The sequence below is a fragment of the Petaurus breviceps genome, unplaced genomic scaffold, assembly GCF_028583685.1.
Source record: "Petaurus breviceps papuanus isolate PSGF00001 unplaced genomic scaffold, PetGlider_PUasm1.0 37, whole genome shotgun sequence".
NCBI lineage: Eukaryota > Metazoa > Chordata > Mammalia > Diprotodontia > Petauridae > Petaurus > Petaurus breviceps.
The window spans coordinates 97,484,279-97,501,472 of record NW_027186296.1 but is presented as its reverse complement, the minus strand read 5'-3'; the positions used below and the strand labels follow the sequence as shown (position 1 = coordinate 97,501,472).

General features: G+C 38.0%; 1 protein-coding gene across 4 annotated transcripts in view; it reads right to left on the bottom strand.

Annotated features, from left to right (window-relative positions):
• SEC23IP (SEC23 interacting protein) overlaps positions 1-13,844 on the bottom strand; it is a 33,661-nt gene extending 19,817 nt beyond the window's left edge. The window contains exons 1-5 of one of the 4 annotated variants that reach the window (XM_069099096.1): positions 13,314-13,844; positions 6,694-7,229; positions 4,624-4,846; positions 3,319-3,512; positions 1,002-1,091 (exon numbers count right to left, since the gene is read on the bottom strand). In XM_069099096.1, coding sequence (XP_068955197.1) covers positions 1,002-1,091; positions 3,319-3,512; positions 4,624-4,846; positions 6,694-7,229; positions 13,314-13,557 — 1,287 coding nt within the window. In that variant the 5' untranslated portion in view covers positions 13,558-13,844. The remainder of the gene's footprint in view (positions 1-1,001; positions 1,092-3,318; positions 3,513-4,623; positions 4,847-6,693; positions 7,230-13,313) is intronic. The other 3 variants (XM_069099095.1, XM_069099097.1, XM_069099094.1) reach the window with 3 other exon arrangements.
• Between the last annotated feature and the right edge of the window lie 3,350 nt (positions 13,845-17,194).

Here is a 17,194-nt window from a genome sequence, read left to right as displayed (position 1 = left end):
AGTTGGCGGCAGTTGCCTTTTTTTTTTTTTTTTGAGTTAGGACTCCGGCTGAGCACTGCCAGGGGCCGGAGCTGCTGGGAGCACTCTTCCAGGACACTGGGTGGTTGCTGTGAGTGGGGAGAGGAGGACCTTTGCCTGACGTAGCCTGTTCTGTTTTAAAGGCTTGAAAATGTGGGTGCTTTCTACTTTATCTACCTGTGCCAATGTCATAACTACTCTGATGGCTTTCACTTTCTGGTTTTGGGACTCAGTCTTTTGGCATCTTAATAAATTTTCTAGTTTATTTCCCCAAATGGCAAATCTGACGTATTTTGTGATGGATAATTATATCAGCATATTTGTAATCTCTATAGGCATTGTGAATATGGCATTGCTGATACAATAATTCACATTAAAAAACAAGAGTTCTTATTTTCATTTAAAAAAATGGTTGTACAAGGGAATGCATAATAAGAATCCTTTATCCTTTAAGTGTCTAGTGAATGAACTAATAAAAAGGTTACAATTGTAAAATTAAATCTGCATATCATCTTAGGAAGTAATTTTACAGCAAAACATGCCTTAATTCACTGAGTTCTGTCCTGTAAGTTCCCGAGAAATATCTTGTAATTAGTAAAAGTTATGCAGAAAACCACAAACCAAACATAGTAACATCATAGAAAAAAAAGGAAATGTTAAAAAGGTATACATTTGTATATATTAAAACTTTATAACATTACACAGAAATCAATGTATCTAAAACTATGAAGTGATTAATTCATAGTTGTTCTATGTTGCCACAATGTATGTATGTTGCCACAAATGGAAATTGCAAATGAGAATATCCAAGTTCTGCTAGTTTCCATGATCAATTTTAACTCTGTCAAACAATTCTGAATACATTTTAACATACATGTTATTTAATAATGTACATCCACTGCTGAAGTTAACACTATTCAAGTATACTCAGAAAAATACTTTGAAACATACAAAAACAAGTTAATGATTTAAATCTTTATTACCTTTGGATTATGCATAACAATTGTTTCTCCACTAGGAAACTCAAGTCTACGATGCCACTGATTGGTGGTTACAGCTTTTTTGTATTCTGCCTAGGATAATAGGTAAAATAGTTTTAAGTACAAAATGACTAATACCATTAAATTATACCATGTTTAAAAGGTATTTGCACGAAAAGAATAAATGAATATTGCATTAGCAAAGATGAGACCACACATAAGGCCCGGAGATATTTAACTATAAAACTGACTTCCAATGGCTAAGATTCATTTGGTAAATCAATGTAAAACGGCATTTATTTGTTTCATATCAGGGCATAGAATCATAGTGTCAAGCAAGATACAAAAAGGCAGATAATTCCTGCTCAGGTTAATTCACAAGTCACCCAGAATTGATCTTTAAGAGGACGTCTGAAAAAGTGACATACTTTAAAAACTGCCTAGAATATGAAGTAAAATACTGTATGTGTCAATCAATATGAAATTAGTCATCTCACCAACCAATCCCTAAAGTAATTACTACACCTACAGCAATTCCCTGTAAAAAAAAAAAAAAAGAGTTGAAATAATATCCAAGGATGAAGGGTTCACTCAATTTTGGAGGGATATAGGTGCCAACTTATGAATGCAGGAACCAAATATATTTTTTAGGTTCTGGGATTTAATGTTTTAGCAATGTACAAATGAAAAATCTTACCATCAGTTGATATTACTAAATTAGATTTACATATGAAATCAATATTTAAAAATTCAGAATTTTAAAAACATTATGGCCTTCTGCTTAGTGAAGTTTCCTTTATCTAGGAAAACCACATGAGAGCAGAACTTCCTACTTCTCTAATAGAGATGGAGGAAGAGGGAATAATAATTTACATTTATGTGGTTCCTTAAAGCTACAAAAATATTTTTGCCTACATTAAACAGCCTCACAGTTTTCCACCTCAATAAATTCTGACTACCATTCTGCAGCAACCAAACACCTAATAGCCAACCTGCTGATGGCCTCTCCATATAGTACAGAATACATGAAAGGAGTTGGCTACTGGTTGATGACTTCTTCAGCCAAGGCAAAATAAAGGCTGTGGCTCAGCATTCCTTTATTCTGCTTCTCATGGTTCCAAAGCATGTTCATTTTTTTCAGAGATAAATAATTCTTGATGATTCTAAGATATATTGCGCAGCAGATAGTAGGTTTGATTCTCCCTCTCCAATCTTCACTGTTATCAATTAGGTGCTATCTTTCCTGTCATAAAAATCTTTTCCAATCTAGTCAAACCCAACACTCTTACCTTCCTTATTCTCATGCCAATTCTCAATTCCCAACTTTTGGTATTTATCTGATGCAAGTACAGCTCTGACATCTAATAGTTTTCAGTGCTACAGATTTCAGCATTTTCTGAGAAGGCACAATGTTTAAGTTAAGACTTGAATAGACCACGTCCTAAACAAGAAGTGAAACTTACACACTGCTTTCGAGATATTAAAAGAACAATCCTGAGATGACACGACAACAGAATCCCCTTTTAATGTTTAGAGATGACTCATGTATCTTAAGTCTGCAAATTGTAAAAACTAATTGGAAAAAACATACATTCTTCTGTTTGTATTTGGAAATGTCATGCACAAGTTCTAGATTAAAATAGGGTAATATTTAGTTCTGCACCAGGCTGTGAGTAACTAAGAAATATCAAGAAATGACACTGCTATTATTTATCTGTGTTTTATATTCATTTCCACACATTAATCAATACTAAATTTTGCATCTCATCCTAGGAATTAATTAAATACAGTGGTATTTGATGCCACACAATTAACCAAAATGAGGATGGAGCAAAAGAAAACATTCCATTATCCCAAGTTCTTCCATTTGCACTGTTCCCTTAAAAACATATATCAATCTCACTATAACAATCTTCAGGGAACTGAAGTGGTATAGTGGAAATAATGTCAAAGGACCTGGACTCAAAGTCCTGCTCTACCCTAGCCTGCCTGTGTGCCTTTGGGCAAGTCAATTAACTTCTTTGGGCCTCAGTTTCTTTATCTGTAAAAGGAAAGCACTAGAATCAATATCTTCTAAGGTTCATTCCATCTCTAAATCTATGAACCAATGAACATGGTGGTCTCCTTTATAGGTGAAATCACTATAGAGAGATCCAATAAGCAATTTAGCAACTAAATCCTATAAGAAGGTCTAAGAAAGAATTATCTTATGTTAAACACAGCTTTACAGAAAACAGTATGAGAATTAGTTTCCATTAGGCACATGTATACTGTGCCTAAATTTTTTTAGACAAATGGTAAAATATTTTAAGATGCATACCTCTAGCTTTTCACTGAATTCCTCTGTATAAGGAATATACCGGCTATCTGTATCCCCTTTGTAAAACCAGGTACAGCGTCTAACTTCAGTCTGTTCTTCTTCCCAATACACAGCTTTTCTCAATCTGTCATAGAGGTAAACATCATAGCGTCCACCATCCGTGCTTAAAACAACACTCTCAGGATCTGGCTGGACTAAAATGTAAAATTTAAACTTTATTTACACACTTAAATATGTTCTTCCTCTTAATCTATAAAAAGATAACATGGTAATCATATTACTCTCTTTCCAAATAAAGTACCAAACTCATCTATCCAGCTGAAAAAAAGGCTTAAAATTAATTTGTGATACTTTTAAGTTTTCTTTTTCGTCAGCAAGAAGAAACAAGACTTCGAGGACCACAGCCAGAAAGCAACGAACACTTATTATCATAAAATAATTCAAAAATATTTATGGGACTTTTAAAAAGAGAAGTGCCATAAAAAGGAAACCAGGATGGTGTAATGAAATGAGACAACAGGCCTCAAAGGCAGGATGATTTGGGTTCAAATCCCACCAATGACTCATACTGGCTTTGTCTCCCAGTCTGGTAAATTAAGCTTTCGTAGCCCTGACAACTCTCTTTAAAAAACGAAAAAGAAAGTAGCGATCTGTTTAGGTAGAGAAATGTTCCTCATTGGTTAATTCCAACTAACTCAAACTAAACCAACTAACTCAAAAGTCCAGTTTTTTACAAAATTATTGATAAATATATTAAATAACAAGCTAAACTCAGTAATTACACATATCAAATTTTTCAAAAGTATAAAGAGTCCCTTCTAAATATCAAACACTAAACTAGTAACTAGCAAGAATGATCTAGAAAACTATGTCCAAAAAACTTTCTAGGTCAAAGGTAAACTGCTATACACTGTTTGAATGTTTTTGTTTTAAAACCAAAGTAATATTCCAAAAATATAAATTCTTGCTTTACAAAAATCAAATTCTGAAGCCAAATGCTTCTTTTCTACCCTAAAAAGAGGAAAACAAAAATTAATAGATGGATTATATAAGGACTTTTATTTAAACAGTTTCTCTAAATAAAGTGAAAGATCATTTAACTCAAACATATACCACTCGCTTATAAAGTATAACTAACAGTTACCACATCTAAAAAAAGAGAACTAAGTAATTTGATATTCACAAAAGTCAATGGAAAAGAAAAGAATAAGGTCCTTCAACTTCCAGATTATACCTAAATTTTTTTCCCTACACTTGCCTCTCCCTCATCTCACCCCACCCCCCAGAAAGAAAATTTGTACTTACCTGAATTATAGACTTCTTCAAGATGTACAGAATCAAACATACTAAACGGCATCCATATTTGTTTGTATTCTACTTCCTTGCAATAAAACCAATGGGGTTGAACTGCCTCATATGGATTTTGAAGGAAAAGAGGAGGTAGTGCTTGCATCACAGGAGCTGCAGGTCTAGCCATAAGCTGCTGTTGGACTGGTGATGACAAGACTGTCTGTACTGCTGAAGGAATCTGAAAAGAAAAAGTCCATGTCTCCTCCAGGTCTGAGAGGCAGCATGGTGCAGAGGGCAGCAACCTGAATATGGAGGCAGCAAGGCCCACCTTAGATAATTACTAACACTTACTCTGTGATTACAACCTCTTTGAGGCTCAGCTTCATCATCTGTAAAATTGGGATAATAACATCTAGATGGTACTTCCCTCAGAGGATTCTTTTAAGGCTCAAATGTAAAGGGCTTTGCAATCTTTAAAGTTCTAAACAAATGTCCAGTAATAATAATTATGCATGCTCTTCAGACCTAACAATGCTCCTGAAGACTTCTGGTCTTAATAAACTAGCCCTACAATCAGAGAAAGAAATGTTGTCTATCTAAAATATTTTCAAGTTAGAAGCATTGTCTAAGACAAAACTGTGACTCAAATAAATCTAGTTACTTTTTAAAGACATGAAAGGCCTCTTTCTCTTTCCTCAGGATTTTTGTGTGCTGACATAATATGAGTGAAATATGAACTTAGTGACACCTGTTTCCTAGACTTTAGAATGAAAACAAGACAAGATTACAAACTAAATTTGATGCTTATCATCACATCACTGATTTGTACTTCAGTGGGTCAGATACTTTATTCTTTTCACTTTCAGCTGCCAGTGTATTCCTTTCTGGAATCAGTTAACAATTTGTAAATTTTTTTAAAAATCAAAGTGTTTTATAAAAGGTACAGAAACTTTCTTCCCTATATTATGCCATATGACAGAGTATTTTTGTATTCAAATCAAATCCCTATTTTTAAAAAAGCTAAAAGCAGCTACAGAAGCATATATCAATTTTGATGACTAAGGTTTTAAAAATTAAAATTGTGCTTGATAATATCCCAAAATAGTTGCTCTTGGATATTTCTCAATTTATAAAGTTACTCATACTTTGTATTACGTTGAAACTTTTTGATTTGCAAGTTATTCAGTTTAATCAGTTACTTCTTCAGTGCATAGGTAAAGCAATAAAAAGAAAGAATAAGTATAATAATCTTACTTTAAAATTGCTTTTACTACAAAGCATATAGGTGTCATATTTTCTTTAAAAGTAATTAGCTTTCCAGGTGGATTTCAGAAAAACCTGAAAAGACTTACATAAATTGAAGCTGAGTGAAATGAGCAGAACCAGGAGAATATCGTACACAGTAAAGAGTAACACCATGCAATGATCATGATTATCTTAGCTCTTCTCAGCAATACAATGATCCAAGACAATTCTAAAAGACTCATAACAGAAAATGCTATCCACATCCAAACAAAGAACTATGGAGTCTGAATGCAGATAGAAGAATATTATTTTCATTTTTTTTTTGTTTTTGGTGGTTTTCCCCTTTTGTTCAGTTTCCTCTTCCACAACATGACTAATGTGTTAATATAGTTCCATAAATCACATGTATAACCTATATCAGATTGCTTGTCATCTTGGGGAGAGGGTAGGGAAGGGAGGGAGTAAAAAAAAATTGGAACTCAAAATCTTATAAAATTAATGTTGAAAACTATCTTTACATGTAATTGGAAAAAAAATATACCAAAATAAAAAGTAATCAGTTTTTATATTCCTGCTTTTAAAAGCACTAGGTGGCGTAGTGAATAAAGCACCAGCCCTGGAGTCAGAAGGACCTGAGTTCAAATCCGGCCTCAAACACTTGACACACATATTAGCCATGTGACTTTGGGCAAGTCACTTAACCCCACTTGCCCTCCAAAAAGCAAAAAATTTTAAAAATTAAAAATAAATAAAAAGCACAGAACATTTGAAATGCAATATAAGACTAAAAAGTGTGATGAGAAATAAAAGAAATAAGTGAATTTTTAAAAATATCTATACCGGTGGCATTGATCCAGGAGGACTCTGATACATCTGAAGAGGTGGTCCAGAGGATGATGCATGGGCAGGATGGTTTGGAGTTTGACATTGCTGCAACTGTGGTGGAGTAATATAAGGGTTAGCTCTGCTGCTGGTAGGGTTATGGCGATATGGATTATATCCTTGTTGCGTTGTTCCATGGGAATTTGCAAAGTTTGAAGGTGGGAGACTACTATGTGGAGAAGACTGATAAGCACTGATTCCCATCTGTGAAGGAGGTGCAACACTATAAACAGACTGAGTCTTTGAAATGTGTGATGAGAATGTATTGGGAACATCTGGAGATCCAGTTGTAAGAGGAAGGGAAGTTGGAGGCTTAGACAATGCTGGTACTCCAACAGGTGCTGCAGCAGTTGTTAATGGCATCTGTCCAATATTCCCAAAAGGATCACTGCTGCTGGATACCTGAGAAAAATAACTAAATGTCTGTGGTAAAGTAGTATGACCAGAAGTCTGACCAAGGAAACTGTCTTCCTCACCAACATCTGTAGAGTCTTCTGAAATAAAGCACAGAATAGAAACAGTTGAGATTATATTTGCCACAAAGTTCTGAAAAAGCATGTGCCATTCTTTAAAAGTTATACCACAAAATACTTCTAATAATGTATCCACTCAATTAAGCAATCAATTTTGAACTACTGTAATAAATAATTGAAATTATGTTCTTCACTACTCAAATAACTGTGACTATGGTAATGACAAGAAATTCAAATAAATGTATTAATTCTTCTTGACAAGATTACATGTAACATTGTATTCTAAAACATAAAGTAATTATTCTACAAATGAAAACTCTGCTGGCAGTCACATCAAGTGAACTATATGCCCTCCAAATCATCTACTGCCACAAACGAATATTTAAAAAACACCAAAGCAACCAGTAAAGTCTATTATTAATTAAGACAGACAAAAACTTAAAAGCTCTGAGCTATCATTCATCTCTTTGCCTAAGGTGAACAGTCTCATAGGAAACATCATCACCAATCCCTATGAGATATATGTCCCAAAACTTAAATGCTTCTATACCTTCAATCTTAAAGTGAATCACAATGATTTCATTATGTTATATCGTTATTATGTGAGCTCATCCTATTCTACTCCACACTGATCTATCCTACTCTAATCCCAGCACAAAATCCTCTGCTAGGACCCAGGAAATATCTGTGTCGCTCTAAGTATATTAAAAGATTTTCTACTCAGTTCTCACTGCCTTCCATTTATATTCATGTCACTCCACCCTCAAAACATTCCAATGATTCTCAATAGTTTCCTCTGTATCAAACAAATAATTTCCTGGTCAGGGCCTTGGTATGTTAGTTCTACACCATTCTTAAAAATTTCGTTTTTTACCATTCAATTGAAAAATATCAACAAATATGAACATTTCCATATACAAAGACTGAACAGAAATGAGGATTATATATGAAACTGTGAATCTCAATTACATTCAATACAATTCAACTATATTATATACAGCTTTTTTAAAAAAAGAAGCATAAGTCAAATTTACCACAATACCAAACTGTCACGCTTTTCTTTGTCCCCTTCTGAACTCCCTCTTCTGTGTATAAATTTTTTCCTTTTATTAATTTCTCTCCAACTACACACTACCTAATCAAACAAATAAAAATATTTTTAAAAGAATTAAGCCAATACTTTCATATCCTTTGACCCAGCAATACAACTCCTAGGGTTATATCCCAAAGAGATCACAGAAGTGGGAGGAAGACCCATATGTACAAAAATGTTTATAGCAGCTCTTTTTGTGGTGGCAAAGAATTGGAAATTAAGGGGGTGCCCATCAATTGGGGAATGGCTGAACAAGTTGTGGTATATGCATGTTATGGAATACTAATGTGCTATAAGAAACGAGGAACAGATGGTCTTCATATTTACCTGGAGAGGCTTATACAAACTGATGCTGAGTGAGAAGAGTAGAACCAGGAGAAATTTGTACACAATTACAGACACAACGTATGTGTGATGACTAACTTTGATAGACTGGACTCTTCTCAGCAATGCAGTGATATAAGTCAATCCCAAAAGACTCATGATGGAGAGAAATATGTGCATCCAGAGAAAGAACTAGAAAGAACTAAGTTTATATCCAGGTGGAAGAAAAATACCTGATCTTTTTCCTTCTCTTATTCGGTTTTATGTCCTCTTTACCATTTTTCATTCCATCTGGTACAATCTGTCTTTATAACCTGACTAATGTATAATGTGAAACTATTTACAGATCCTATATTTGACTATATGCCACCATGGGGGGAGGGGAGGGAGGGGAACAAAATGTGAAACTCAAGGAATTGTGGAATTGAATCCTGTAAACTAAAAGGAAACAAACAAATTAATTTAAAAATAAAATTTAAAAAAAAAGAATTAATCCAATACATATAGAGATGTATAGTCCAGTCTTTTGTTTTATAATCTTTTGACTTTTTAAAAAGTGTTTACTACTCTCTTGTATTTTTCAGCTTGGCCCTTGACTTCAGTTCTTGAGTGAAGTTTTCCACTGTTTGTTCTAAGGTGTCAGCTTTCCTTTCCATTCTTCCCTCCCCAACTTTCTATTGTTTCTTTTCTTCCAGGAAATCCTGCAGACCAGGACAATTTTTTTTCCTGAGACTTTACCTGGACTTGTGAGGCAGACACTATACTCCTTGGGTTTTATGCCGTAGGCATCCCTCAATCCAAGATATTCCTCATGGTATTCTGAGTTTTCATTGATTTACTCCACAATTGAATGCAATGGGCAAGGTCTGCCTGGTTCTGCATATGGTGACCCAAACGAAGTCCTTCCTTCAAGAAACTCTGGACCTGCTCCAGTGCTAGACTCTACCTATGCACTCTCTCTTACCAGAGGGCTCCAAGATCTCCCCCCTAGGCTCTGTCTGAAGTCATTTCCCAACTACTGAGCTCTGGGCTATGCTGGGTTCCAGCCACAGGCTTTGAGGACAGCTTTGGTTGGATTTCGCCAAGGGCCTTTCTCCATTGTGCTTGGGCTAGGGTCACAGAATCTTGCTGGACAATGCCCTGAATTTTCTGGGCCACTAGTGTCAGGCTGGACTCACTGGGAACTCCCCATACCTACTTTCTTAAACTGGGTTCCCCATGGATATTAGGGATAGCTCAGGCTGGGCTCAGGTCACTAGGGGCTAGGGTTCAGAGGACCTGCCCCTAGCCTCCTGGGGCTTCCTGCACTCTACTTTCTATCTAGCTTAGCCCATGGTCTTAACAGGACTATGAGGTTCCCTCTGTGAATTCCTGGACTGGGTAGAGGCGTCTATAGATGTACCTTACAGGTACATTTCTAAGTCCACTGATATATGTATTTTATACCAGCACACTTCTCTACTCCCACTTCTATTGTACTTTCCAATGAGTAAGTCAACAAGCATTTATTAAGTATTTACATGTGCAAGGCACTATGTTAAACACTAGGGAGAAAAAAAAAAAGGCAAAAGCAGTCCTCATCCCCTGAAGGAACTCACATTTCAATGAGAGAAACAACATGTAAATAATTAGATATAAGATGCATAGAGTAGATGGAAGACAATCTCAGAAGGGAAGGCACTAGATGCTAGGAAATAATTCTCTAATTCCATTTTACTCCCTAATCTAATCATGTCTCCACCTTTACATTAATGTTCAACTCCCTTCCTACACTCTATTTCACATATGAGAAACACTGTTCCCTTGATTGAGACTCTTCATTCACTAAGTTTATCAATGAAAAGCAACTACAGATAACTATTAGTAACACAAATAACTTCAGACATATTTTGTGATTATGTGTAAAATATTTACATACTCTCTCTTCTAATTCAACCCTTTAACCTATTTGAACAATATATAATCTATTCTCTACAAACCTTCATGGTCCCAAATGACCATGACCCAAGTAATAGATTCACCAAAAATATTCCACTCAGCAAAACATTTACAGGTTTACTACTATGTACAGGGTGATGGGGATACAAAGGTAATACAACACAATGCACTTCCACGCCACACACATACACACACACACTCCCTTAGAGTCTAAGGAAGATTCACAAAGTAGAATGTGATAAGGAAAAGTTTAAAATGTCATAAGAAATCAGAGGGAAGAAAAATTACTTTGATACAGAAGGATCAGGAATAGCTTCATAGAGAAGGTGGATCCAAAGCTGTGCCTTGATGGAACAGAATGATTTCAATAGACAGAGATGTGGAAGTAGTATATGGATGTTATGAGGAAAAGCTGAGGCGTCTGAGACCCACAACACTCCTGAAGGTGGCCCAAGCCAGATTAAAATGTTATCTGGGAAATACTTATCAAAATAAATACAAAAGCAATAAAATAAAGATAATATTACATTTTAAAACTAAGTGGCCTGCAGGGCTCCTTCTATACTGATTACTGGTCCCCATTTCTATATAACACTGCTGCAGAGAACATGAAGGGTAACATAGTTAAATAAGGTTGGAAAGGTAGGTTGGAGCTAGACTGTAAGCGGTCTTAAATGATAGGATGAGGGGTTTGTATTTTATCCTATGGATCAGGAGGAAGATGTTTGAGAAAGGGAGTGACATGGTCAATCATACAGTGAAAAAAAAAAATCAAGATTATTCTGGCAGCTAAGAGGAGACCAAAAAAGAGGTTATTAATAAAACAGTCTAGGTGAAAGGAAATGAGGGTCTAAGGTGGCAACAGTATGAATAGAGAGCCTATTGTGCATGAAAAGGACTTCACTACTTATTAAATATAGGGGATTAAGGAAAGAGGGAAATGTCAAATAATACTTAGTTTTGAATCTTGGTCAATCAGTCAACTATCATTTATTAAGTGTCTACTATGTGACTGGCACAGTGCTAGGTACTAGGAATACAAAAAAGGTGAAAAAGTCCTTGCTCTCAAGGAGCTCACAGCCTAACAACAGAGACAACATGCAATCAACTATGCACTAACAAAGATATATAAAGGCTGGAGATTTTATTAACAGAAACGAAAAAAAATGTGAAGAATGTCACCTTTTTTTTGGAAGGGGGATAAATTCTGTTTAAGACATACTGAACTTGAAGCCAAAGTGTCAGAGGGACACTCAGGAACAAATGTCCAGAAAGAAACTGGAAATGTGGGACTGGGGAGGAGGGAAGGGTGAGGAGAAGCAGGTGGATTGTGACTGACCATATAGGTCTAAGGGTCATCTGCACAGAGATGATGATTAGAGTGGATGAGATTTCCAAAAAAGAATATATGAGACAATGAGTATTGTCAAAGAAAAGAGAGTTGAAAAGAGACTGGTAGGCCATCCACATTTAAGAGTGAGGATCTGAGACAGAAGTATCAGTAAATCAGATAAGAGAACCAGGAATGAGCCATGTTCAGGCAAAAAGGAGCAAAGAGAAGACAAAGTATTCAGAAGGAGGTCAACAATGTCAAACTGCTAGGGAAAAGTCAAGAAGTCTCAGGGTCAAGCAGATCTCAGATTCTGGCAAGGATGAGATCATAACCTTAGAGAATGTAGTTTCAGTACAGTGATGGAGACAGAAGTCAGATTGCAAGGAACTAAGATGTGAGTATGTGGGGAGGAAGTGGAGGCAACCTTAACAATAAGTAGTCAATTTTCTTCCCAAAGGTGAAATTATTTCAACTGCAAATACAAGAATTTAAATGCTAAAACTAGTTTTCCAGATAAAAGCAGAAGAAAATCTTTAGAGGGTACATACAGCGCAATACACAAACATGATACACATTTCAATAGGAAAGCAGGCATAGTTACGGTCAATGCACCTCCAAAAGAAACACGGGGCTTTCACATTCCATCAGTGTCCCAGGACCCTGTACCTCTACCACCACAGCAAGGTACTGCTTGCTTTCCAGAAAGCTTCACTACCCAGCTTCCACCTCCTCGACACTGAAAACCTTAGTCCTAGGCTAGTAAGGTAAGCTCCTAGCTGGAGCCTTGGCAAATTCTCCACCTACGTGGCTCTTAGGTGATGATTCTTCAGAGCTTGTCCCTCCCCACCTTCAGAACAGGTATCCTCCCCTTTCCCCATAATTACCCCCAGTGACCCCCTGAGAGTAGGTAACCCCTTCCTTCCCGCTGAGGAGAAGGGCGGGAGACAAGGGAGAAAGAGTGCTGGCCCCTCTTGGAAGCCCACGGTATTCTATCCCACACTGTAACCCTTTTGCATTCATGGGTGATCCTCCCTCTTGCAAACACGCAGGAGAGGAAGGTTTTCCGATCCCTTTATGACTCATGAGCAACTGGGTGTTCTCCATTTCTCTCATGATGACCACCTTTGGGGGGACCGTTCCCCTCACACGACGCCTCACTCCTCCTTGGGAGCTCAAATCTCTGCCAGCCTCTCCGGGACACAGCAGGGGGGCGGGCAAGGACGAGCCCTTTCCCTCTTACGTCGCCCCTCCCCTTCGCGGATGCCAGCGTCCTCGGGCCGGGGTAGCCCCATCCCCCTGGCAGTGCCCCTTCCCCGCTTGCCCACCAGCCCTGATGCCAGTCCACTTACAATCGCGGCTGCCCACCGCCCTCGGTGCCCATCATCCAACACCCTGCCCCCGCAGCCCTCCCTCCTACCTCCTGGGAGAAGTAGAGAAGCCGGGGAGGCGGGGGCCTGGCTGACAGGGATGAAGGGCACATTGAAGTTGAACTCGGAAGCCGAAGAGAAGAGTAAGTTGGTGCCGGCGGAGGAGCCGACGCCACCGTTGGATTTCTTCTCGGCCATGGCTCCGGCCCGCCTCCCAGTTACACGTCTCAGGCCAGCCGGTGCTGCACCACCGACCGGAAACGGGTCAGACGAGGGGCCACGCTGCTTCCGCATTTGCGTGCTAAGCTTTCCAGAGATCAGCTGACCAGCCCCGTGCCCGCCCTCTTCCGTGCCTTACTGCGGCTCCCTTATAGACCACGCTACTAGGCCGGAGTCAAAATGGCCGTCGCGGCCTCACTCGATTGCGAGACTGAGAGAGAGTTGGGGCTTCGGTAGTCCGGAGAAGATGGGTGACGGGCTTAGGGCGAACTCTAGGGACCAGGAACATTACAGGCAGCATAAAAAGTACGTGAAGAAAAAGGAAAGGAAAGAATTTCGTAAGTTTTAGACGGTAAGGGCAGTTCCGCAAACTACTTCGTAGGCGTGGCCCCGAGTGCCCTGATGTGAGTCTAGATGACGTCACCAGTGACGTGTGCACGCCCCGCCCTTTTATAGAGCCCAGGGCCTCTGGAAAGTGGAACTGCTAGAAGGTGGTATTGTGGAGCTTGTGAGGTTTTCATGTTCTTTCCTAAGCAAAGGGAACTAAACATAGCAACACTTTTTATGATAGTTAAGAGCTGGAAATAAGGCCAGGGCCCATCACAAACTGCCGGGCGTGAATGTAGTGGAAGAGTATGTGTGGCTACTTAAGAACCAGAGGAATTCGAGAAGCATCAGTAGATTGATGTACACTGATGCATAGTGGAGTAAGCAGAACCGGTAAAGGGATGTACGTGCACCATTCCTGAGGCAGTGCGGCTTGTGGAATGGAGCTCCTTGTAATTCTGAGGATGGAGGCCTCCAAGGCCCTGGGGAAGCACTAAGAAGATATACTTTCCTCCTTTCCTGAGACAACGACTCTTCAGCGACTGCCCTCCATGCCCAGAATGCCTTCTTCCCTTTGCCCTTGGCTTCCTCCCAGAATTTAGCTCAGCTCCCACATTCCGCAGGAAGTTTTTCCGGGACCCCTACATTACTGCTGCTTTCCTGCTGACATTTCCTTCCATTTTCACTGCATATCTCTTGTACGTGAGAGTTTTTGGCATGTTATCTTCCCTAATATAGTCTGAACTTCTTGGGGGCAGGGATCCTGTTTTTACCTTTCTTTGCATTCCTCAGTCCTCAGTAAATGTTAGTTGATTGACTGAGATGGAGGACTGTGAAGTGAACTATTGCACATGCTGTTGAACAGTCTTTTTATGTTGGTTGGTTTTGCTGGTGTTTTTTTTTTCTTTTTGAATTTCTGTTTGCATGATGGGAGGAAGGGCATATCAGAAATGAATGTGTTATAAAAACTAAAGGGAAAGGAAGAAAAGAAAGAAAATTTATCCTACATAAAATCAAACTTGGAAAATAATGACTGTAGGGAACAGGAGGCTTGAAGAGCTTGGTAGCACTATACAGTCTCCTCCTAGTTCTTACAGTCCAACAGCAGGAAGAGGTGATAGAGATAACCCAAAAAAGAAGAAAATCCCAAACTTACTATTTAACTTTTAAATCATTAGTAAGAGAGAGTTTCTTTATCCTGAAGTTCCCAGTAACAATGAAATCACAAATTCTCTGTTCCTTTCCTTGACTTTACATATAAGTGCACATTCATTCAGTAAATAGCAAAGGACAATAAATACCTAATGGAAGAACATTCATTTTTGGAGTCAGAGGAACCAAGTTTAAATCCCACCACACTTTCTTACAATCTAGATCAGGGGTAGGGAATTTGTGACTTTGAGGCCACATGTGGCCTTCTAGGTCCTTGAGTGCAGCCTTTTGACTGAGTCTAAGTTTTTCAGGACATTTGTTCTGTGAAGTTTGGATTAGGTCAAAGGGTTGCACTTGAGGACCTAGAGAGCCAAATGCAGCCTTGAGGCAGAAGGTTCCTCACCCCTCATCTAGAGAATTGGCTGAAATAACTTTGCCTTTCTGCATTTCAGTTACCTCATCTGTAAAATGAGGTTAGACTGATTGATCTCTTAAGCCTCTTCCCGCTGGCTCTAAGTCTATGATTCTACAATCACAGTGAGTCTGGACACCTTTCCAATTTGATCCACTGAGAGTGGAATAGAAATGCAAAATTTGTAGACCTTCCTCAAGCTGCAAAAAAATGAATAAGGAAAAATAGAAATATATAGATTATTTTTCAAATACGTTTTGCAGATCTGATTTTACAGTTTAGAAATGTCGTAAAATGGGGGCAGCTAGGTGAATAGAGCACTGGCCCTGGAGTCAGAAGGAGCTGAGTTCAAATCCAGTCTCAGACACTTAACACCTACTAGCTGTGACCTAGGGCAAGTCACTTAACCCTAATTGCCCTGCCCTCCCCCCTCCAAAAAAAAAAAAGAAAGAAATGTTGTAAAGTGCCACATGCAACCATTTTTTCAATAAAATTATCGTGTTTTTACTATTTATGGATGTGAAAAACCTAGGAAAACTATGAAAAAAGTCTTGACTTTTGGGAAGAAATGAAGGGGGGAAAATTACTTGTTAGGGATTTCTTTTAAGGGATTTTTTTTTTATCCAGACTTTTCCATCTCTCTATACAAGAGGAAGAGCAAAGAAGAGTCCCTCAGTCAATCATGAACAGATAAACATGCAATATCAATTAACTCTGTATAACCAAGACTGAGCTGCAATTAGCAACAAGATCCAATCACCAGCATCTTAACTACCTGCAAAAAGGGATCAATGAGTAGTTATTAGTAGGGTAAAAAGTATGACTTGAGAAATAGGTTTACTTTCAAAGTTCATAAACTTTGAGACAAAACAGAATTAGAAGAATTTTACTCTACACAGAAGAGAAATATCTAGGAATAACTGATCAAGAGGACCTCTTTGGCAGTCAGGTGAATCCTATGGTCTCCTCAGATGAATGTTTTTAAATTCATAAAAATAAAATAATACAATTACAAAAGAAGCCAATTATATTGATACAATTTTAAATTTTTTAAAAATTTACAGACTGTGTTCCCCACCTCCCAAAACCTGGGAGCCATGGACCCCAGGTTACTAACCTCTGAACCAGATGTTTGTCAGCATTTACTGGGCATTAGTTTTGTATCAAGAATTATTCTTTGGGAGTGGCTAAGTGGCGCAGTGAGTAAAGCACCAGCCCCGGAGTCAGGAGGACCCAAGTTCAGTTCTGGCCTCAGACACTTAATACCCAAAAAAAAAAAACTAGCTATGTAACCTTGGGCAAGTTACTTAACCCCAATTGCCTTCCAAAAGGCCAAAAACAAACAAAGAATTATTCTTTGTAAAGTTGAAAAGTGTGACTATTCTATATAGAATGTATAAAATAAGCATTCAGGGTTTGCTGAATAGCATCTAAATTGTATAATTTAAAATACCTATTAACCAATATACCAGAAATGGAAGGAGAAAGCAAATAGTCCTTTTACTCCTGGCACTTTATTTCTACTTCTAGCCCTCAAAAAATAAAAAAGTAAAGATATATTCACCAAAGCAAATGTTCATTACAAAACTTTTCCCACAACTTATCTGAGTAGATGCAAACCAGAAATGTCAGAAGACCCTAGGGAACATGGAAGTTGTTTCAAGGCTTTCTTAAATAGAATCCGATTTTAATTTGGCAAACTTGGAGGCAGAATGTTCTAAGCACCTTAGAACATTTCTGGTCCAGAACCATAAACTCTGGGCTAAACTAAAATTGTACTGACCTACAAGTCTTCTAATAGAAAATAATTACTAAAAAATA